Here is a 23,018-nt window from a genome sequence, read left to right on the forward strand (position 1 = left end):
GCAGCTATGTCATCATCTTCAAGTACACCTCTTTACTTATCAGAAGAAAACACTCGTAAGTATTGGCAAACCTATCGATAGTTCAGCACGCATGCCAAATTTCCTTAAAACTCAGTTGACGTGAGATAGCGATGGGAAGTGGTTCTGATATTGTGTACTCACAAGTTTTTTTTATTTTATATTGTGAGGTTAGTTCTTGACAAACTTTATTCGGAAACAAATTGAATCTGCGCGCTTTTGACGTCACCCTCTTCTTTGGTCATTGTAAAAACAGACAAGATTCCTGGTTCCAAGTCTTTATATCTGCGTTTTTTACGCTTCTTCTGTAAATTTTCTTTTTCCTCTCATAAGATTTTCACTAATCGCTCTCTATCAGGTATATTGCTTTGACTGATTTCTTTCCTTCCAATCATCATTTAAAAAAAAAAAAAAAAAAGTGTTTTAGATAGGAACTAACGCTCAAATTTTTTCCATACCCGGAACTCGTGCGTTAAAAATACCTTCCGTTTCCTAGATCGCGTATTAAAAGCTACTCCATTCAAAATGACCGAGGCAAGTACCGTGTTCACGATGGAGAAAATCAAACAACTCGCCAGCAAGAATCGGACAATTTTTGTAATTAACAATGAAGTCTATGATGTGAGTAAATTTTTGGACGAGCATCCTGGTGGTGAAGAGGTGTTGCAGGAGCATGCTGGCAAGGATGCCTCTGAAACTTTTGAAGATGTCGGCCATTCCTCTGACGCTCGTGAAATGATGGTCAAGTTCAAAATTGGAGAACTCTGCGAGAGTGACAAGAAAGCTCTACAAAGCAAAAAGGACAAAAATAAAGCCTCAGCCACAACAAGCATCAGTGACAACTTCAGCACGTATAAATCAGGGATCATCTCTGTAGTTGTTGCTTTCATAGTAACTTACATCTATTCATTCTACATTTGAACTCATATGATTATTACATCATTATGACCTCGTGACTTTTACATCTATGTTTTTTTTTTTTTTTACTTTGGCTATATCTACTGTGACTCTTTTTGTTAAATACATTTGTTTCATTTAATACGTTTATATTAGATTTGACATGCTTTATTTTATAAAACTTTTTTAAATTATTCCCGAAATAATCGCTGGGCCAAGAAATTGCCACTTATATCTTCTCAGCAGTGTTAAACACTCTAATGTTTATTATGAAACCAGAAAAATTGTGGTTCGAAGGCTGATTACTTGTTGTTAGTGTTTCGTCAGTGTTTTTAATCAAGTCAAAATTATTTACATCGATGAAGCAGAAGGACAGGGAGTGTAAACACTGGATTTTGTCCAAAAAGTACTTGAATATTAATATTTTCTGCAAAACATTCGAGTAGAATAGATCATTGAGACCAACCACACTTAAAAAAAAGAGATAATAAATTTAGCAGCCCGAGTTGAATTGACGGGATGTTACGATGGTGCAGAATTTACTATACGGAAGAGAAGCGAAGAGGAATGGCTTAAAGAGAGAAAGACAAAAGAAAAAAAAAATTGAACTATTTTTTCGTTTAGTTTTGTACCAATTTATTTCATAGTTTTATCTTGGAACGCTTTTAGAGTTTCTGTAGTTTTTGATTTTGAGTTGCCCCTCTCCTGGCTCCAAAAGTTTGATTAAACGAAGGTCTAATATTCTTGTAGACTCAAGTTGGGTCACTCTTTCTGTTTTGTTCCTGCGCGTAACCGTGTCTTGAAGTGAGGAAAAGGCCAAAATGGCGGCCAAATGGCGGCCAAATGGAGGTTGAAATGATTAAAATGGCTTGTTGTCTTGTGCGAGAGAACGATGATAACAAATTAGGCAGATTAAAACTGTGACCCCAATCGAGGGGGCACTGAACTGTTCAAAAAATGTCGACAAATCAAAGTACAATATTATCTAAGAGCTTGGATAATATTTTGCTTGATTTGGCAGTCGTGCTGAAACGCCAAAAGCTATTAATATTTCGTCTGCACGTTCTTAAACCTTACACCCACAACCATTATTCGGGAATAGAGCTTTTAACGGTTGAGCTTTTCTTATTTTTATTCCTGCACTGTCTCCTTTTCGTCTTCTTTGCTAGCCTCTGCTTGCTCTTCTCCTCACTATTATTTCCTCTCTTTATGCAAAAAACACTTTGAAAATAGATTGATCCACCGTAAAAGATACATTCAACCACTTCAGCGCTGTTTTTCCTTTTGTTTTCATATTCTATCTCAATATTCTTAAGTAGTCATGAAGAGAAACGCGAGAATGTAAAAGGAACAGAAATTTTTTAAATTATTTGATAAGTGAATAAAATTATATGCAGGAAAAAAAATAAAAACCTCAATCTTTAAATTGTATTAATATCACGCTGGCGGTAATCTCAACAGTAACTTGGATTTAAAGTATACGAAACAGAAACACGAACTTTACACAGGTCACTAAATTTCCTATTAAAAACAGTTATAGAGACCTCAAGTGAAGTACATAGGTACATTGAAGGTGATTTGTCTCGAAGAAGGAGCAATGGCGGAAAGGAGCTACTTAGGTGAAATATTAAAAAAAAAAAAAAATAATATTTTCTTTGGTTGAGCAGGAATACGTTGCTCATAGGAGTAAATTATCATTATTGACACCTCAACTATTTCGATTTCTGTTCTGGGCCAACCTCAGCTGCAGTTTTTCACGACTAGGAAACTCAAGCCCAAAAGGGTATCCGAGGTCTTTTTCGTGAATACTAAAATTTCTCTGCAGTTTTTTTTATTCAAATCTTGCTTTTTTCCTCGTGCGGACTGCGCCTTTCCCGGCTTCGTTGCAAATGCCCGTCAAGGTAAACAAAAGCTTTTGCTGCAGCTTCGAGATGACGTGAAGTCCCACTTGTGGACATTGTAATTCAATGTATGCAGGCCGGTAGAATAGCAATATCTGGTATCTTCCGCGGAGATGGTCCGAAGACAAGGTTGTCGGCTTTCTATATGTCCACAATATCACAAATGATAAGTTTTTTTTTCGCCAAAAAAAAAAAAACGCCGCATATATTTTTTATCATAGGCCAAAAAGAATACTCCATACGAATTCCTTTGATTCGATTTCCATTTATTGATATTAAAATTTAACAAAGAATACCTACTTTTCCTTGTGAGAATTTATGAGGCGAAATTCTGCTCACCACTTACGACAAGCAGGTCTTCTCTCCTTCATAATAGTAAGCTTTATCCGCAAACAAACAAGGAAAACATTGAAAACCCCGGTTTCTCTACCGTTACACAGTTGTGATGTCAAAAGGAAATTTACGGTAGTAAAACCGTCGATTTTGACGATTCTAATAATGTGATGATACTATCACGTCCACTGTAATACTTCTGTGAACACTGCTACGTACTTATTGCTGCTATATTTATCAACAAAATAACTGTGATCCACGGTCCTGCCACAGTGAATTTCCGTGTGACATTATACAATATGCGGAGCTAAGGCAATTTTCTTGGGTAGCTGGCCACCATTTATCCATCATGAGGGGTCTGAGAGTTTCTAGTAGAAATGGGGATTTTGAGGAGTCTTTTCTGTAAAACTTTGAAAAAAAAACTGACCTCTTTTCAGATGAACTTGAGGTTAATCTCATGCAAAATTTAACGAACCGAAGATTCAACCCCACCAGTAATTCGCAAAAATGTACTTTGAACTTTTTCCTGTCACATTCTGCAATGAAACACGGAAATAAGCCAGGTTTGAGGCATTTTCTATTCTGCATGTGTTCGAAGGGGGCCAAATGATATATTTTAACATGTTCTAGGGCAAAGAGGGGGCTTGCACGCTGGCCCCTTAGGAGGTACGCCTTTGTGTCCGTAGAGAAACCTTCGGTTATTTCAGAGACAAATCAGGTCCAGACGTTTGACCAACATGCGTGCCCTCAGAGTTTTACTCTATGTGCTTTCCATCTAAGTAACAGGAGTAAAGCTCATACGATTTGAAATAATTAAGCGTGACATCAGCTGCAGCTCATTATTTTCAAGAAAACTATACCTCGAGGTTTTCTTTGACGTTTTTGAAAAACCTTTCTCACTTTTCGAATCGTATTTCACGTGGCAACGTCCGCGGCACAAAGGATCTCCGAGGAACCACGCTAGGAAACGGATAAGTTAATAATGCAATTTGGAGGCTCTCAAAACAACCCAAGTTTATCTTGAGATGTCTATAAGCTGGCCGGGGACCCAAAGCTCGGGAGACTGCGGCGAGGGGGGAGGGGGAGGGAGGAGAGGGAGCGGTCGCTCGGCCCGGAGAGGAGACACAATCAAAATTCAACACGTTGATATCGGATGGCATCGAGTAAACAAAAAAACCACCCTCCGACTGCAACCGCCCCGTCTCGCGAGGGCACCGTCTTATTCTGCCGTGCTAAGGAAAAACACCGTATGAACCTTCAGGCGTTGCCAAATTTCCTTCAGTAAAAAACGAATTTCCTGGTGAACTTATGAATATTTTTCTTCAAATTTATCAAGTATTTTTTTTTTCGCAATTTCACCTGAAGTTACCGAAAATTTCGACGAAAAATATTCATGACTTCCTCGAAAATTAATCATTTTATCGAAGGAAATTTGGCAACCCTCGAATGTTCATACGGCGTTCTCCCTTAGCACGGCAGTATTACTTACCCGACCGTGCCCCCTCGTGTCCAAACAGCCGGAGCAGAAAGAAACGAAATATCAATTTCATCTTTCGCTCCTCGCAACCCCTTGACAGCCATGCGCGATCGCGGATATCAGCTCGTGCGCCGTGATATGAGTATACGATGGGGATGCTTGCGGGTAGTCTGTGGGATCTGACAACCCTGCCGAGGACAGATTAAAAGCAATGGGGACAGCCGAGCAGAAGTAAGCCCTGAAAGACCTGCATAAACAGACCGGCATTGATATTGTGGAGTGTTGCCGTGCGCTCGTAAAATAATAATCTTTATCTACCTGGGCATCATCACGTTTGCCTTCAATTCACCGAATATGCAAAATGCGCCCCTGCGTGTTAAAATAGTTGCTTGTGAGATTCAACCTCGGTGGACAGATCGCAGGTGTTTGATCGATTAGAATGTGTACTCTCATCCATGAGTTTTTCTCTCACACCCTCAGGCGGTTCAGGACACCCCGCTTTAAGTATATAGAGTCATTCATAAACGCGTGTCCGTACCCTATTGTAAGGATATATTTGCAACGAGGAAAATAATAAGTACGGCTCAACCGTGCTAAAAACAATTAGTCAATTATTTTAAAGGCTTTCGGCTTGACATGACTGGGTCGTTGCCATTTAGTTAACCATCGATTCACAGCTCTAATTATATTAGTTTACTTTGCATTGGATCATAAAAAATGACATTACTTCTTTATAATGAGCCTTTATACTACAGGAAGGAAATATTGAGGATATTATAGTCGATTTTCCGGCGATACGCAAATTTTTTTAAACTTTCCTGAAGAAGAGTGCCTTTATGGTTGAAGTATGGATACTGAAGGATCCACTTCTGATTGATCCTACCATCTTAGGCTTTATGATGCTCTCAAGATCGAAACATATCTTTGAAAGAAATTCTTCAATGTAATAACTTATATTGAAAAAATGTTTTTAAAATACTTTATCTTAATTTCAAAATTACGATTAAAGCTGAAGGGAATATTGTGTATTTCCGAGAACATCGATATGGCAACGTGGCTACGGCCCCTCTCGCGGAATATTAGCTCGTAAGGGTTGATAATCTGTCTCGGTAAAAATTGACCCCGTGATCCCGGGTGACAATGCGCCGTTAGTGAATTAAATTACGGCTCCGTGTAATAGCCGACTCCGTGGACGCCCTGGATGATGAACAGAAAATGTGCACTGATTCGGGCCCCTCCCCCTCCCTCGATACCCTGGAGGGGGGGGGGGGGGGTTCGTTTGCGGTTTACCCTCGCGTGTGCCGAGGCTCCTTTTTTAATTCGATTTCTTGCGACGGATCATGCGCCCGTTCACGCTCGGCTTCGCCCCGGCACAATCAGTCGCGATCAGGGGGCAGGGGGCATCGTTCGCGCGGAAAATCCCGGTGTCGCTAGCCGCGACATCAAAAGGCCCCGCCGTAAACCGGAAGGTAAATAAATCTACCGATCCGAACACCCCGAAAAAATGAAAAATAAATAGATTGCGGAATCTGTTCCAGACATGTGTTTTATCCTTTGAGAGTGAGTACTGATCATGGCGACTGCTGTTCTTGGCTCTTGGTGTTTCCCGTGAACAAGGAGGACGGACGAGATTCCAAAGAGCATAGGTGGATCTAGGGGGAGGGGGGTTTGGGGGCGCGTGCCCTCCCATTCGCATTGGAAAAAAAAGAGGAAGAAAAAGGGAAGAAAGAAAGATGGAAGGAACGGAGGAAAGAAGAGGGAAAGATGCTTAAATTAGGTAATTATTCAAGACAAAATTGACTTGAACTGCATATCAGACGCTTCAAAATTTTGACAATTTTCTGCGGGAAGCCCTTCGGACCACCCTCTGCCCCCTTCGGTCGAAGTGTCTGAATCCGTCTATACACGCAAGTACGATGACGATTCATAAATTACGTGACACACTTTTTCCGCAATTTTGAAATAATCGAAATCATTGCTGTAGAGATACTACTGTTTCTCAGCAGTGCTCTAAAGTTGTTTTCTTCGACAATCTCAAAAATTAAACTGAGAAATGAATGGTTTGAAATACAGTGATATGAGTTTGGGCATCACCGATAGACTGCACAGTAGCATATACGTAACTCTAATCGCACTCACCAAAAGTGTAGAAAACGCTACCTGATGTCTGTGTAAAATGTGCCATACTTTTCTCAGTTTGAGAAACATCTACTTATCCTATTATATTTACAAAACTCTCATTTTCACCTTTTTCCTGAAACGCTCAAAACCAGATGACGAGTAAACTACGCTAATTCCTAAGTTTCGTGGCTTTCATGTGGTGAATGCTCACTGCTCAGTTGTGTGTGCTGTGCTGGCTGCATCCGAGGATTTCGAAGGCGCATGGACCGGCAATCATAATACGCTCTATGCAATTCGAGCCATCAGTAACTTGCCTCGCTGCATGAACAGAGCGGATGGTAAAGGTAGAGTTTTGCCATTATTTTATTCATGATTACTTCACTTCTATGAACATCTCCCACTTGTTCATTTGAGATCTGTATTCGCCATGCCTATAATAATATAAATTTTAACGAAATGCAATACAGTCAGAAAAATGTTGAGTCAACTATACATATTTGGTAACACAGAGCGAGTGCCCAACCAATTAAACGCTTATATTCATAAACTGAACGGCAAAAAATGAGCAGGATGATTTTAGTTTCATTTATTTAGTGAAACACGAGAGCGCACCATCATGTGCCTTTCATTTGACAATATTTTTCATTAGCGAACAACCATCAAACTATAATAATCAAATATTGGTCATCTCTCCTCACAGGTTCAGATTAGTGAAGGAAGATGAAACAAACCTAGAGAAAAGGGGAATTAATAATTTGAAAGCGTCGTGAAAAAGGCCTCCCTTCAGGAAGTATGCCTGCGATAGAATGAGACGAAGAAAAAAAAATCTATATACATTAAAAAAAACTAACTGAAACCGTGTTTCAATTATCTTCGTGTTTTGAAAATACGATAAATAATCCGCTTGGGGGAGCGGATTAAAATGACGTCAGAAAATCCATGTTAAATACTCAATCGCGGGAGTTGATAACCAAAAGAGCTCAATGAAAAGAGAGAGAGAAATATGAAAACATATTAACGAAGAGAAAACACACAAGTGTTGAGTGTGAAAGAGATCAAGAGAAGAGTGACTACTTTTTTGAAGGTGATGAAAGACGGAGACAAAGAACGAGATATCCACAGATACTTACGTAGATAGAGAGGAAAAGAGTGAGACATGAAATCACAAGAGTAAAATACAGATGCCTAGAGAGAGAGGACAATATAGAATGAGAGTTTGTGAGGAAGAGAGGAAGTTGGTGAGTGCCTTGCAGTAAGACAAGGACGGACACAGTAGTTTTAATAGAGCCAGGAAGGGTGCGCATTTAAAAGGGGCATGGCGAGCAATAAGAGGCAACAAATGAAACTTTTAAGCTAAAATTAATCGTCGGATATGTAAATAGAGGTCTCGAATTTTTTACACACATTTCCCTCTCCGCCCGGAGCAGGATCGCGAAGGGACATATTTGACAGTTGGTCGGGAATCAGATCGCGGAAGGGTGGAAAATGAAACACACTAAGTGTTTATAAATTCACCCCTCGGAGACCTCGCTAATGAAATATGTACCGTATAGCACCCCCTCCCCCGGTCCGGCCCGGGCAGATATCCGCGGCGCGGATATCTCGCGATTTTATGAAATTACAGTATCCAATTACGGGAGGGTGGCGTTTATTGCACCTCACCTCGATGCAGGGTTGCTATTCGTATGCGTGATCGAGAGGGAAGTCGGGGGTTGTCGTGGGTACTTGGCAACGCGGCTCCAATGAATCAAAATCGGTCGGTATCGGATGTCCACCCATCCACTTGTGGTTAATCAAAGGATGGTCGGCTCGAATTGGTGGTAAGGATAGTTTGGTTATTGTCCGTGCCGTGGGTGGTAACAGATTCGAGAGCCCACGCGGTGACTCTCGTACTTGTCGGGGATAAAAAATTGCTCTCTGAGAGCCGGAAAGTGACTCGGGGAAAATTAATCAAACTTCACACTATTTACGCCCTTCAACAGTGAATGGGCTTCGCTTTAAGAGAGAGAATTGACAGACTCTCATAGCGCACTTGCTTTATGATGCCTTAGCCCCAGATGGAGCCATTTCGATTATCATTTCTCGCATTGACACCAGTGCTCTCATTTCCCGGAACTAGTGCCGAATTTCGGAACTTTTGAGATTTTTCTGAATTTTCCCAGGAACTTTTGAAATTCCCAAAATATTCCGGATCTTTTGCATTTTCCGGAACTTTTAAAAAATCTAAAAAGAACCCCGGAACTGTTAACGTTCATGGAGTGGGAGAAATCGGAACACAATTGTTCCGAATCCCGGAACTTTTGACGGAAATGGAATGGGAGCACTGATCGACACCCAATTGTCTAATATAGAGCAGCAAGGATCGCAATTAAGTATGAGGAGTATTTAAAGGGATATTAAAAAGTACTCATCTTTATACGTATTTACTTTTTAATAAAGCTATATACAGCACCAAAACGAATTTGACTTTTTCCTTCTTCAGGTTGGCAGTATTTTTACCGTAGTTGTAGTACATTCTTTGGCTGCAGATTTTTCTTATTGTATAATTATGTAGTAATACTAACTATATATGCATGACTAACCGGTTAGTGCCAAAAAATTCTCAAGACGGTAAGAAATAAATTGACTATAAGATTAGAATCAAAGGATTACATTTCTTAAGAATTATGAGAATTAAAATCAGAAGGGGGCACCAATGTTACCCTCAAATCAGACATTTTCAGACATTCCTTCACTATACAAGTACCCTCTCACATAGCTTTTTGAAAGGAAAATCATTTGAATCATTTTTAAGGAATCATCATTGTGTGAAAATTTACTAACCATCAATCGGAGGTTTCACGGCGATGAATACGTCATTTTTCTCGCCGTCAGTTAGCAAGCAGTATGAGTGTTAACATGTTGAATTGGAGTGATTCGTCTTCAAATAGTAAAGGTTTCATTGATAAAGTATTTCAAAATCACGAGATCGGCTTGGAGCGCCTTCAAATTTGGCGATACTATACGCTTCGCATGGCAGTTATTTTTGTTGCCTATTCGCACCAAACCCAACTAAAGTCACCAATATCAACACAAGCAATCTCGATTGTGCTACCTGGGATACCATGCATTCAAGGAGAAAAAGTATGTCTGTTTGAATTCCAAAAATAATAATCAGTATACATTCTATCTTTGTTTCATTGCGTCTAAATGTTAACATTTTGTTATTCAACTCAGATAAATTGTAATTTACCGGCGATTGCTAATTGCCCGTGACATGAATATTACTTGATGTATTTTCATATCTACGTCAAATTATGTATTTTTCTTCCCAACATTATTATAAATGTCCAAAAAACATACAGAAGGAAAGAAAGCGGTTTAAAACTTACAGAAAAGGGAAAACCTTGAGGGATAAGCACGCAAAACTAGCTGCGGGCTTAAAAGCAGAAAAGTGGGGGGAGTAAAAGCGCCTCGGGCAAAAAATCCGGACGCGCAAGGCGAGGGAATGACACCGAAATGAATAATACAGGAAGGACTTCCAGCCGAAATTGAACCATTCAATAGACCCGGACACGGTACAAAATACCAACAAAACTATGTCCCCATCTTTTCCAATATTCATTCATGCATAATGCGTCGCCTGTCCTGTTCTTTTTTGTGTTGCCGAGGGACGCGCTACCAGAGAGCAGAGACACTGGCCTCGCAGAATGCCACCCCCTATCCCTCGCTCGTGCAATATATCGAAATTCGATCCACGCGATTATCCGCACCCGCTTAAACCAACGGATCATCCCCGGTCCGCTCTGTTGAATCAATCATCCTTGAATCGCAATTTCACGCAATTTTGCCTCACCTGATTTTGATTGTGTTTTTAAGCTGACATTTTACTTATGATAAAAAATGTCTCGCGAGATACATAAACTGACAGATTTCCCCACTGAATTTACATATTTTGCTCTATGTTCGCAGGTGTCCAATAGTTGACAAATATACATCTTCTTATCAAGCAGAGCCATTTTTTCATACTTGCAAAACATGGCAAATGGTATGGACCTCATGTGTTAATTTTTTACGTTTAACATTCTGACTCTGCGCAAAGTTATTATTGCCGACTCTAATAATACAGGCAATATGTTTCACCAACAGGCTGATAAACATTATTTGGTGAAGAGGCTGCACAAAAATGGGGAAAAATGAATGAATAAATAAAAAAAAATAATTAAAAAAATGACAAAGTATAGGTACAAAGTAATATGTGTAACTCCATTCCAGGGCTGCATAACTGAGTGTAACAATTCATTTTATTTCACAAGCCATGAATTAAAAATTTTGCTAATTTTTGCGTGTAATCGGAAGAAAAATTAGCTAATTCCTAATTAGAGACTCCCGACAGTTTCCCATTGGTGGACTCAAATACTTCAAACGGGGGGAAGGGGGTTCTGGGGAGCTCCCCCAAAATTTTTTGTTGAAATTTTAAAGCATCTAACATACAGTTTGAGTAAATTTTGCCATGAATAATCGCCATATATAAGAATTCTTCCTTCTTCTTTCCTCCGTTCCTTCATTCTTTCTCTCTTCTCTTTTTTCCGGGCGAAAGGGGGAGGGGGCGTGCGCCCCCTACACCCTCCTGGATACGTATCTACAGTTTTCTAGTTAACGCATCGTGGAGGAGTGGAAATTCTGCAACTTAGAAATGTAGTTACGTCCTTTCAGCCGGGTCACATAGAGTACATAGAGTCGTAATGTAAATGGGAGAGCTGGCGCCATGTTCTGCTCGACGAGTTCCGAGCCCGGTGTGCGCCGAGTTCGGGTCACTTTTTCGATACATGTTCGATCCAAAATGGCGGTACGTGGCGATTCCTATCTTCTTTGTTTACATCAGATGGCCGGGTATCCGTGTATCGCAAACAATCGATTATGTATCGAAAAAGTGACCCGGCGTCACACAGGAGTCTCGGAATTCGGGACCTGGAAAATGCTTAAAAGTGGCGCCAGCTCACCCACTTACATTACGCCTCTATGTACTCTATGCCGGGTCACGACGATATAGACCTCTCGACGTCTCGATATATCGGAGACAGCGAATCCTCCCCACAGCAGCGCAGCGGTTAGTCCCTTCGGATCTCTTTCAGTCCTCAATTCAATCAAAACTCCGCTGAGCTGGGGACAGGCCGGGACATCTCGTCCGTTTCAACAACGAATTTGATACACTTAACTGTTTACAATCTTTCTATTATGCTCTGCTCCGCGGACAAGCTTGGGCCGTCCCCGCGTGATCAGCGATTACCATATCAAGTGCCTCTAACTCGAGTGCGCTATCGGCGATGATGCACTATTTATGTAATCATCCTAATGCAATATGTTTCCCCTGCACGTTGAATGCTTGACTCACATCCATTAAATCTATGATTGGGTTCGGTTTTGCTCATCTCGCCTCTGAGATAATGGGCGATTATCTTTTTACACAATTTTTTCGGTGTATTAAATAATACAGAAAATGGACCACGAGACAAGGTATGAATTTAAGCATTCTGATACATATTTATTGACCAAAATTTCACGTAAAACACGATGGACACAACAAAAATTACCGAAATTAACTCCTTACAATGATATTAAATGATTCCTGATGCGTGAATTCAAACCACCCGCTCATTAAAACTCAATGCTCTACGTGATTCACATCGCGCGCTGAACATTATCATGACATTCTTTGCGATATAAAAATCTGGCAACCTCAATTTTGACGCTTACGGGCTCAGCTATAGCAAATTGCTTATAATTTGAACAACAAATGGTGGGTTATGAACAGTGATCGATTGAGAGGCTAGCTGAAACTGTTGTGGTGCGCGATTTGATTCACGTAGAGCTTTGAGTTTCTTGTGAGCGGACAGTTCAAAATCCGCGTAACCAATGTGAAATAAAAAGGTTAATATCTTCATCAGGAGCTGGTTTCAGTAATTTTCGTTGCGCGAATCGTGTTCTACGTGAAATTCTGGTTAAGAAGCATGTATCAGATTGCTTGAATTCGTACCTTGTCTAGTGGTCCATTAAATTGAACCCAACAACTAATGAGTTGTTAAACGTTTGAGTAAATTCAGCAGAGAGACACTAATTTTTTGTTTTCATTCTAGAAAGGACATCCATCACTACTACTACTAACAAGCCGCTCTTATAGCGCTACTGTGCGCTCTGCGATACCCAACTGCCACTGATAGCGATCCTGCCAGAATTCCTCCGGCAAATCGCATTTCCTCAAATGATTCTCCCTCCAACATCTCCTGAAAGAACAGATTAGCCACTATTATTCTCATGTACGTCGGTACATTTGTGATCATGGCTGTTTTATACCTTGTTGCTCGGATCTTACAATTAGTTTACTTATTCTTAAGCTAAATGCTCAACTAGGCACGCTAAATTTTTTGCAATTTGCAATTAGATCTTACCTATGATGCATAAGAGAAGAGAAACTGTGTGTGTGTGTGTGTGCCTACTCATTGAAATGGAAGACAACATTTTCTTGAGTCAACAACCACTTATACAATAGCTCGGTCCTTCTCCAATGAAATGGCTAATCGAAAACATGTCAATGATTCAAAAGAACTGCATCCAAGGTAGCAGGCCTGCAGGCCCCCATGCTATGGAACTTTAAAATCCGAATCTAATGCACATTTCAACAAGATTGTCATCACTAATAGCATCATAGCTAATGCCACCGTTCATTCTTTTACTGAACAATGCCTTTTTATTCATGCGGTTAGGCAACTGAAAGATTTAAGCTTTTCTGACTTAAATTGGATCCAAGAATTTCGTCGAGTCTCTTTATTAGAGCATGGTTACGTAATCATGGACGTTTTAAAGTTTACACTATTTGAAGAATATTTTTTCCCCCAAATGTTGCAAAATATCATGTTACGAACAAATATTAATTCTAAAATTTCTGGAAAATAGTTTAGACGTATATTTTTGGATATTATTTTTAAAATGTTAGAATAACTATACTATGGTTCATTCAAAAACATTTGACGAAGTATTTTTTTGAAATTCATCGTAAAAATAACGCAAATCTTCTAAAAATAGTTTTAAAACATATAATGGACACGTCGTCTCACGTCCTTGGCTCGTGAGTAATGGAGACTTAATAGTCTGTAGCTTCGTCTATGCGAGCTCCGTAAATGGGTGTCCAAAAACCGCGTGAGCCCAAACGCGCGGTGTTAAATTGATTTATTTTTAAAACCGGGGACAGCGTTTAAATAATTGCGGCCGCGGAGCCGGATTTTTTTGCGCTTGACTAGACTGCGTAAATTTTGAATGGATTTATAATTGCGAAGCGAACGCTCGGTAATTCTCTCGACTGGATATCGATTCATTTCGCGCTGTACTATCACGAGGTGCGAAACTAAGCGGCGGCATATTTGGGACGCCCCACCCCCTTTCTCACCGAGCCATGGTTGCCAAACATGGATAATGATGTCCATCCCTTAGCTTCATGTATCCAGATATTTAATTTTTTCTTTATTTTAGGCATGCAAAATAGTCAAAGTCATAGGAGTAGTTTCACACGTCATTTTGATGTACATTTTGTGTCTTATAAGAAAAACAGTCTTTCTGAGGTGAGAATTTATTGATTAGCTCAAATGAGTAATTTAAATCGGAATACCACATTTTTGTAAAAGATTTACTTGCAACCCACGAGAGACCCTGTAGTTAGTCCATCATTTTTCCCTTTGGTGCACAAGTATCACCCGTTTAGGATAGGATCGTTCTGTTTTCCCTTTGTCTATACTTTGTCTATGAATTTAAATAATCAGCCCGCTGAATTTATCGTATTATAGGAGCTGAAAATGGGAGAAGCACACAAACAATATCTTTTTCACCTACTATTATGGAGAAGTGATTTTAACGGATTGGCAGTTCGCCTGCAAGTTTTGATGTAGGCAACACGCGGGCTCCTACGAGGTCGAATAGTGGTATTATCGTGAAATGGCACGTTTACCCAGAATGCGCGCACAAAATAGCTTTTTTTCTAAACGGGAAGAGGTGGCTTTAACGTCATGTCAGTTTGCCTTCAATTTTTAGTGTAGGCAACATGGGCTCCCACGTGGTCGAATAGTGGTATCGCTGTAACTGTCACTTATTCAGAACACACATGCAAAAACTATCAGTTTACTTAATACGGAGAGGTGATTCGAATGGATTGGTCATTCCCGTACAATTTTTGGTGCATAACTCATTTTTCAACGCTTCTTTTTCCGGTAAAATTTAGTGCATTTTTTTTTTAAAACAGCGTAGACTTACGATTATTGGTTTATTTTCGAATTCAGTCAAGTTTTGGTTAAGACTTTCTTTTATTAATTTTCCAATTTTACAGGTAAAAAGATGAATTTAAAATCTCACAATTTCTCTGATCACATGGAGCACGCAAATATTGCTACAGCTACTTAAAAAAACAGAAAAACAAAAGAACAATTATTATACAGACTTCAGGACATTCTCACCTCGCACCTTCCCATGACTGGAGCATCATTTGGTTACGTCACTGGAGTGCTAACCGCAGCTCCCAGTAAGTACGTAATACTTTTTTCCGGATGATAAGAGGGATCAATAGTTTTTGCACTGAAAAAAAAAAAAAAAAAAAAAAAAAAAAAAAAAAAATCTTCGGCCGTGGAACCCGTACTTACAGGCTGTATAGACACACCGTCCGCGTTCCGGGCTCAGAGGCCAGAAGTTCCGGCCGCGGCACCCGCACTGAAAAAAAAAGTAGCTTGGATCAAGCATGATAATTCTTGAATTTGCCGCCAAGAATTTTCTTTATCTTGCTTTAAGCTGACTTTTTCTTGATTCAAGAAAAATAATGCTTGGGTTAAGCAAAAAAGTAGCTTATATTAACCGGCAAAATTCTTGATTTAAGAAGAAATACTTCTTGGCGGCAAATTTAAGATTCTTTTTTTTCCAGTGCGGGGCAATCAAAATTACAGCTCTAGCGCCCGGAACTTTCAGCCTCTGAACTCAGAACAGACGGTATGTCTATACAGCCCGTACCTTTATTTTTCAGTGTGAAAAATAATACTTTCATCCCTAGTTGCGTTGCGATAAAAGAATATTCGCTCCAAGATTCGGCGACAGCGGAGGCCCGAATTACAGATCGTTTGAGGATCGCGAAATTCTTTTGATGTTTTAATTTAACGGCTCCGATCCGGGCGCGGGGGCTCCCACCCTGTCTGCGACATTATTTACCAACTATTTCAAATTTCTTGAATGAATTTCATGCTAATAACTCACTCCGTCCCGGCTTGTCGGGCTTTACTCTAACCAGGAGTCTCATGTCCCGCCGATAAATCTGGATTCTTTCCTTCGCGCCGACCCTCTCCGCACCTAATCTCACTTAGTTTACTTATTCCCTAATTTTTCTCGTCTCTTGTCTTTTCGGAGGTTTTCATTGCACGGAATCCATCATTTTACCCGTTTGTGTACTACAATACCTCTGCCATGTTATGATTTTTATGATTAAGAGCGGTAGCAAACGAATTTTGACACTTAGTTTTCTTCTAAATTTGACTAAGTCATGTTTGAGGAATATATTATTTTAATTGAAAAATCTGCCTTTTCTTCATAAATACTGAGAGGCACACAGAGGAAAGAACACACTACCGTCTTGGACGACCTAGTCTAAATTCTGCCCGACTTATTTTCCCCTTGAGCATTTTGTATGTTCTTAAAATCAGAGTTAGTTAATTAATTTTCAGCATATCCAGGGTGGCAAAAAATCATGAAAAATAAAATTTTGAAATTTCACGTGAAATATTTCACGACATTTCAGAAATTTATGAAAGATATTGAAAAATACCGGGTCCTTTTCATGTTTCGCAAAATGTAAAAATTGCGACTTTCTTGTATTTTTTTTTGTTTTTGAGTGCGGGTTGCATTCTCTGGCCGCTGAAAAATATGAAATATTTCACTGAAATTTCTAATTTTTCATTTTTTTCTTACGTTTCATGCCACCCTGAGCATATCAGACTATCATCAGATGATGAGGTACAGGGAGAGAGAAAAATATATACCGGCTTAATAACTGAGGAGTAAATACGATCGATAATTCATTCTGAAAATTTTGCTCGTAAAGAGAATAAAAGAAGAACAAACATTGACCGTGTATAATGCCAAAGAAACATCTCGGCTGCTTTTTTCACACCTAAAAACTTTCATAATAAAAAATCGTTTTATGTAGCATCAATAGTTTTTTTTTGTAATCCATTTAAAATATAAACTCTGTCTTCTAGGGTGTATTAAATCCTACAATAATAATTTACCTCTTTCAACCATTTTTCTAAAGCACCAGTCTCTATTTCGATTCTTACCGATCTTCTCTTTCGAATGAAGCTCACCGCATACAGGCACTGGCACGACAATCTGCTGTAAGTTCTGTTTCAAATCGATCGAAAGCCCATCCAAATTGGACTCTAATTCTGCAACGCTAGGGCAAATATACTCCTGGAGGGTTATAAAATTACAAGTTTCCGGAGAGGGTAGTTAATATTGATTGACTTACAAGGCCCATTGTTTCAAAGAGTTTTATAAGTCCCGGGACATTTTCAACCCCCTTCCCCTTTCCCGCGGGTTCTCCCACAATCCTTCGCGCATCCCGCACTGTCCATAGTTACCCCATTGTTGCCAAAGAGACCTTGCTGAGGTTTTGCCCTCCTTACTCTTCGATAGCTGTTGTCCTTAAGAAGAGAGCGCGGGGAGAAAATCGCATCTTTGTGAAAAATGTAATTGCGATCCACCATGTGATTTGAATTTTTGATTTGATCTAACTTGTGGCTCCAAGTAAAATTTTAACAGAAAATGTAAGTATTACTTATTAAGCTTCTCTAGTCTGTGATGTGTTGTAAAATACTGTAAGTAATTCATTAGTCTTGAATGAGGAATGATGAATGATGATGCTCATAAGATCTTGGCCACCTCTGGCGATCCGTCTTTTACTTACATCAACAGGAATCAACTTTTGGTTTTTAAGGGAATGAAACACGCAGTTGGGAGACTGTTTTTGGTTATTTAGTTCAAATACTCGTATATATTTACTCTGAAAGAAAACATTTGACGTGATGCACCATTGGTATGCCTCATTTTGATCCAGCTAACCCACTTGGCCATCAAATTGGTGTTTTGCATGAAGTAAAAGGGTGCATTACATTAACGATAGTAGGTGGTTTGGTCATAATTCGTTCACAGCGCCGCAACTTATCAAAAGGGGTCAACTGTCAGCAGCACTAACATTATTTTCTTGTTTTAATGAAACTGAACCTAATCTAACCAGGGCTCCAAACTACTCGGCATTTGGCAAGTTTTACTTGCCGAGTGCCGAACATTTGACAAATCCCGAGTAGTCTGGATGGAGCTTTTTTTAGGATTTCATACATTTTCGAGACAGCTTCAACCTGCTCCTCTTTTCCCTTAAAAAAGTATGTAATTTTTTAGAATTTTTGATCTTCCTCACTCAAAATAAATATTTTGGCTCTGCACCTGAATCAGAGCTCCGTTATAATCCGTTGGCATCGGCTCTTCAGCAACGTGCTGTGCACTAATGATTATAATGTGGAGACAGAAAATCCCGAAAATTTCGGGAAGTATGCAAGGATATCATTGTTATTATACCTTTCTAAACGCTCAACAGCCATCAGGGATATGAAATTCAGGGATGGGTCGCACAAGCCGGCAAACTGCCTTCCTGAATTCAGGACGTTAATGACAACCCGAGGCAATCATCATCGCCAACGTTCACCTTCCTAACATCCAACGGTCAGTTTCCGCTGAGCTCAACACTCACCATTCCTCGTTCGTCTCCTATATTCCTCCTTCTCCCCTCCTCCTATTCCTCGATCGCTGCTCAGCCATGCTCAGTAAAAATGTCATACGGACATTTGAACATTGCCTGATCTCCTTTGATTAAATATGCATTTTACATTTCTAAACAAGTTATACACTTTAAAATACCTGTTATATCCAATGGCTAGTAGACTCCAATCCTGACGGTGCTAAAGAACTGTAAATATCCAGATTCACGTATTGCGCACAACAACGCGTCTTTGGCGAGCACAAATTTTCTTTCGAGATTAAGTATAGGATACCATGTAGTATCGGTTGTTTAACCATAACAACTACAAAGTTAATTTTACTATTCGCGACACATGGAAACTGTTCAACTACCGCAGACTCATCTTTTATCGCAAAACTTGGGGTCTACCTCAAGACGACCGACTCTGAAAAATGAACTGAAGATACCTCGTTCTGTGACGGTTATTTGAGCATCCATGGGCACGGGTTGGTGAACATCGTGCTCAATACATGCTCTGTGTTGCACAGTAGCGTCACTGGTTCTGGGTTGATGGCTAAATCGTAGAAAGGTTGCGTCAGACTATGGATAGTTCACCCATACTACGTCGTAGGATACACTTAGTAAAACCTGCATGTGATCAGCAGGATTGTGTTACAAGGTTCGCGTCGACTGAGTGGGAAGATACTCAGAGTGTGACTAACATTCTATTGCCGTGGTCGGCGGTTCTCTGACCGGAAAAATGTCGTTAGTGCTACACTAGTATATTAATCAGTTGTTTTCAGAAAAGAACAAGTCCATTTTTGCATGAGCCTTGGCTTGCATAAAATCACATGCTAACTAAGACTCATCGAGAAATGGACCTGCTCTCTTTTGAAAACAACTGATTTATATTACCTCGTCTTTTTTCTCTGTGCAGAAGAGAGAAGATGAGGAGAGCATTGGAAGTCATTGTCACTCACCGCACCTATTGATTCATGTATTTACACATTATGCTGAAACTGAAAACTCAATTATCGGTTTCGACTTGAATCTAAATATCCTAACCTTTCCAAACGTATAAATGAGAAAAATCATGAGGGTCCTATGTAGACTAAATGTTTCTTCTAGTTTTTATTTTTGAACATTTGCATTAAAGCGCATTAAATTTACAGTAATTTTTCTTAAGATTAAAGGTACTGTTAAAATTATGTAATTGTTAAAGTTGATTCGCCATGGCCGCAACGTTTCAAGCGTTATTTTCATGTTGACATTTATGAATGTATAAAAGAGAGTGTAAACGAACAGAAACATGGGTAGGGGTAGTAGTTGCAGTAAATCCACTCACAAAAAAGTGAGAATAACATTATCAAATTACAGTTGCTACTTTATGCTACTCCACTCGAAAGTGAATTTTTTGTATCCTCCATGTGTTGACGCATACTGTGCATCAAAATAAAGGGAGGAAAAAAGTAAATAATAATGAACTGGCACCCCTCATCATAGCGAGGAAAAAACATCATTTGGGGTAAAAACACAAAACAACCCCGTAACAAGCCAGAGCGTATGGTAGCATGGAGGAAGTAATACCGTATAACACTTATTTAAGTGGTAGGGTCGTCACTCGTCACCCACTTTCGGCAGATTGCACCGGGTGCGAGAACGCTCAATTTCATAGCACATTGAACCTTTGGGCAGCCTTTTGTGCCCAAAATACATGCGTGAAACAAGAATGCAGGGTATTTTCGAAGAGGCACTCGGAGGGTCACGTAGGTCATCTGTTTTTTATTGATTGTTTGTTTCCTCTTTCATTTATTTCCACACATTACAAAGAACTTTTGAAGACTGTACAGACTCAAAGAATTCTCTTTGCTCACTTGCGCCTGTACATATCAAGAAATTGGATAGTTGACTTAAGATATCTCGTTTGAAATAAGAGCTTCCAAAAATTACTTTGATCAAATATCATCAAACGTCTGTATACTTTTCAAATTTTATCATGACCTGCGATCAAATTTCATAATTTAAATTTTGTAGGAAAAACAAAGAAGCGATGAAAAAACAATGCACCATTCTCAAAATCGATCATTCTAATCAGATTTCATTTCGTCATCCCTCATGATAGAATTTTGATGAAAAAATATAAATTTGTCAATTATGTGTGAATAATAGATAAATAATCATTGATTTTCAGACGAGGTCGTCAAAATTTCTGAGCACCCTACAATTTTTTGGATCAGAGTATGCTGACTGCACGATACGGATCATCGTGTAATCGTGATCTATAATACGTCGTACTTTTTAGAATTGACAATCATTAACAATCTTGAAGCTCATTAAGCATGATACCACGCAAAGTATGGGTACCTAGCAAGTTTTCAAGTTCGACGTATTGATGTTATGAGTGGGTGCAAATGAGTTAAACAAAAGAACTGTGAAGGACATGAATCCTGTGTGCATACTTCTAATACGCCCATTAAAAAAGGTGTCGATTCTTTTAAAAGAAATGGCAAAGGGGCTAAGGGGTGTAACCGTTCGTGGACATCTGGAGAGAACTCAGCACCTTGGTCAATAGCTCTTATTACACTTACAGTTGATGGTTTTACTGCCGTGCTCAGTAAAAACAGTGTATGAGCCATCAGACGTTGCCAAATTTCTTTCGACAAATCACGAATTTTCATTAAAGTTTGTCAATTTTTCTCATCCGATTTTTCCACAGGATTTTGTCCGCAATTTAACCTAAATAATCAAAAAATTTCATTGAAAAATATTCATAACTTTCTTCAACGATAAAATTTTCTTGAGAGGAATTTAGCAACATTCGAATGCTCATACGGCGTTTTTACATTAGCACGACAGCATAAAGATTCGTTTGAGTCCGCCTCGTGTCAGTATGTTTCCGGAAGCTTATTAAAATAAGGTAACCCTATATCTGATGGCCGAATCTTACTTGCTTTATTGCGAAAGAATTAACGCCCTTACATCTGATCTTCTGACAAAGCGTGTAATTTTGATCAAAACGATGCCGCAAGAGGACCCCCTACGGCGAGTGGTGGGTTTCGTGGGTCTGTAGAATGATGGAAGATGAGCTTATTCCGGAAGGTCGTTTGAGGATCCCTTGCGCAAAGGGCGGGCGTGTCAGAACGTCTGGGCACAATAAGGGCGGTGAGTCGGTGAAGGCCGACAGAAACCATTGCAAAAATCAGTTTAATGATATCAGCGACAAAAGAGCGATCAGGCACTCGTGAGTGTCATCTAGGGTTGCGGTCGAGGCGTAAACAGGACTGGCTCGGGAGGAGAAGAGGATATGCTCAGCATCAGGTTATAGTCCGATACAGGGTGGCAAAATTTCATGAAAAATAACATCTTGAAATTTCTCGTGAAATATTTCATGAAATTTCAGAACCTTATGAAAGATATTGAAAAATATCGGCTCCTTTTCATGTTTCGTAAAATGTACAAATTGTGACTTTCATCAACTCTCTGTGTTTGAGTGCGGGTTGCTTTTGCCCCTGAAAAATATGAAATATTTCACAGCCTCGTGAAATTTCATGAAATATTTCACTGAAATTTCCAATCGTTCATTTCTTCCTTATGTTTCATGCCACCCTGGTTCCATATCTCTAGGCTACTCCTGCCATCGTGCGCAAGAAAAGAGTAGTGGACTTCAACATGCACATAAGTTTTTTCTTAAATTAGCCAGAAATAACACAGGGGAAATATTTTTAGCTGAAGCATGATGATTCCTGAATTTGCTGCCAATATTTCTTTATACCTTGATTCAAGTAGAATTTTTCTAGAAACAAGGCAAAAATGCTTAGGTTAGGTATGCAAATAATTGGCCTAAATTAAGCATAGTATCATTCTTGATTCGGGAGAAAGGAATTCTTAGCGGCAAATAAGATTTTCTTTCACGGAATGGTTTATTTTATCATAACGCAAAAAACATGAGAAATGCTACAACCCCAATGTATAAGAAAATGTCAATTTCTTCACAGCAGAGGAGTTCTGATCGAAAGATGGGAGGACCATTCATGGCGAGGCGGATTTTCAAAATTCTCCGAGAGACAAAACATTGCGACAACGAACAAGGATGGCCGCAGAAAAGTCTCATAAAACTTAAACAGTTTACGACGGACGGAGATAAATGAACTAAATGAAACGGAAGACAAACAGAAAGATAAAAGTAAATTTTGAGAGCTTTCCCGATCCCGGACGCGGACGGGACCCCGGAAAAGTCGGCTGCGGAGCAGATGAAAATGGAAAAGCTAATTTCATTTAGCATTTCGCGTCGTTAATTGCCGGCAAAGTCAATTAAATTTCATCTCTGAACGACTCTCTCGGAGAGGCGGGAACTCGAGGGGGTGGGCGAGGGGCTCGGGTTATGGGAAGATGAAAATTAATTATTTATAAAGCGCTATTAAATATATTTTAGTCTTACCGGCTCTCCTCCTTCAGACGTGCGAGGTTGCCTGTA

The 23,018-nt window shown here is 39.6% G+C and overlaps 1 protein-coding gene across 1 annotated transcript; it reads left to right on the top strand.

Moving 5' to 3' along the window:
- Positions 1-133: 133 nt before the first annotated feature.
- On the top strand, positions 134-1,065 carry LOC109041193 (cytochrome b5). Its single transcript, XM_019057436.2, has one exon. The coding sequence runs from the start codon at positions 544-546 to the stop codon at positions 937-939; it is 396 nt and encodes a 131-aa protein (XP_018912981.2). The 5' UTR covers positions 134-543; the 3' UTR covers positions 940-1,065.
- Positions 1,066-23,018: the final 21,953 nt, after the last annotated feature.

Source organism: Bemisia tabaci, chromosome 1, assembly GCF_918797505.1.
Source record: "Bemisia tabaci chromosome 1, PGI_BMITA_v3".
NCBI lineage: Eukaryota > Metazoa > Arthropoda > Insecta > Hemiptera > Aleyrodidae > Bemisia > Bemisia tabaci.

What these genes read in the sequence shown, in the direction of transcription:
- LOC109041193 (XM_019057436.2), top strand. Translation starts at nt 544, where the DNA reads ATGACCGAGGCAAGTACCGTGTTCACGATGGAGAAAATCAAACAACTC.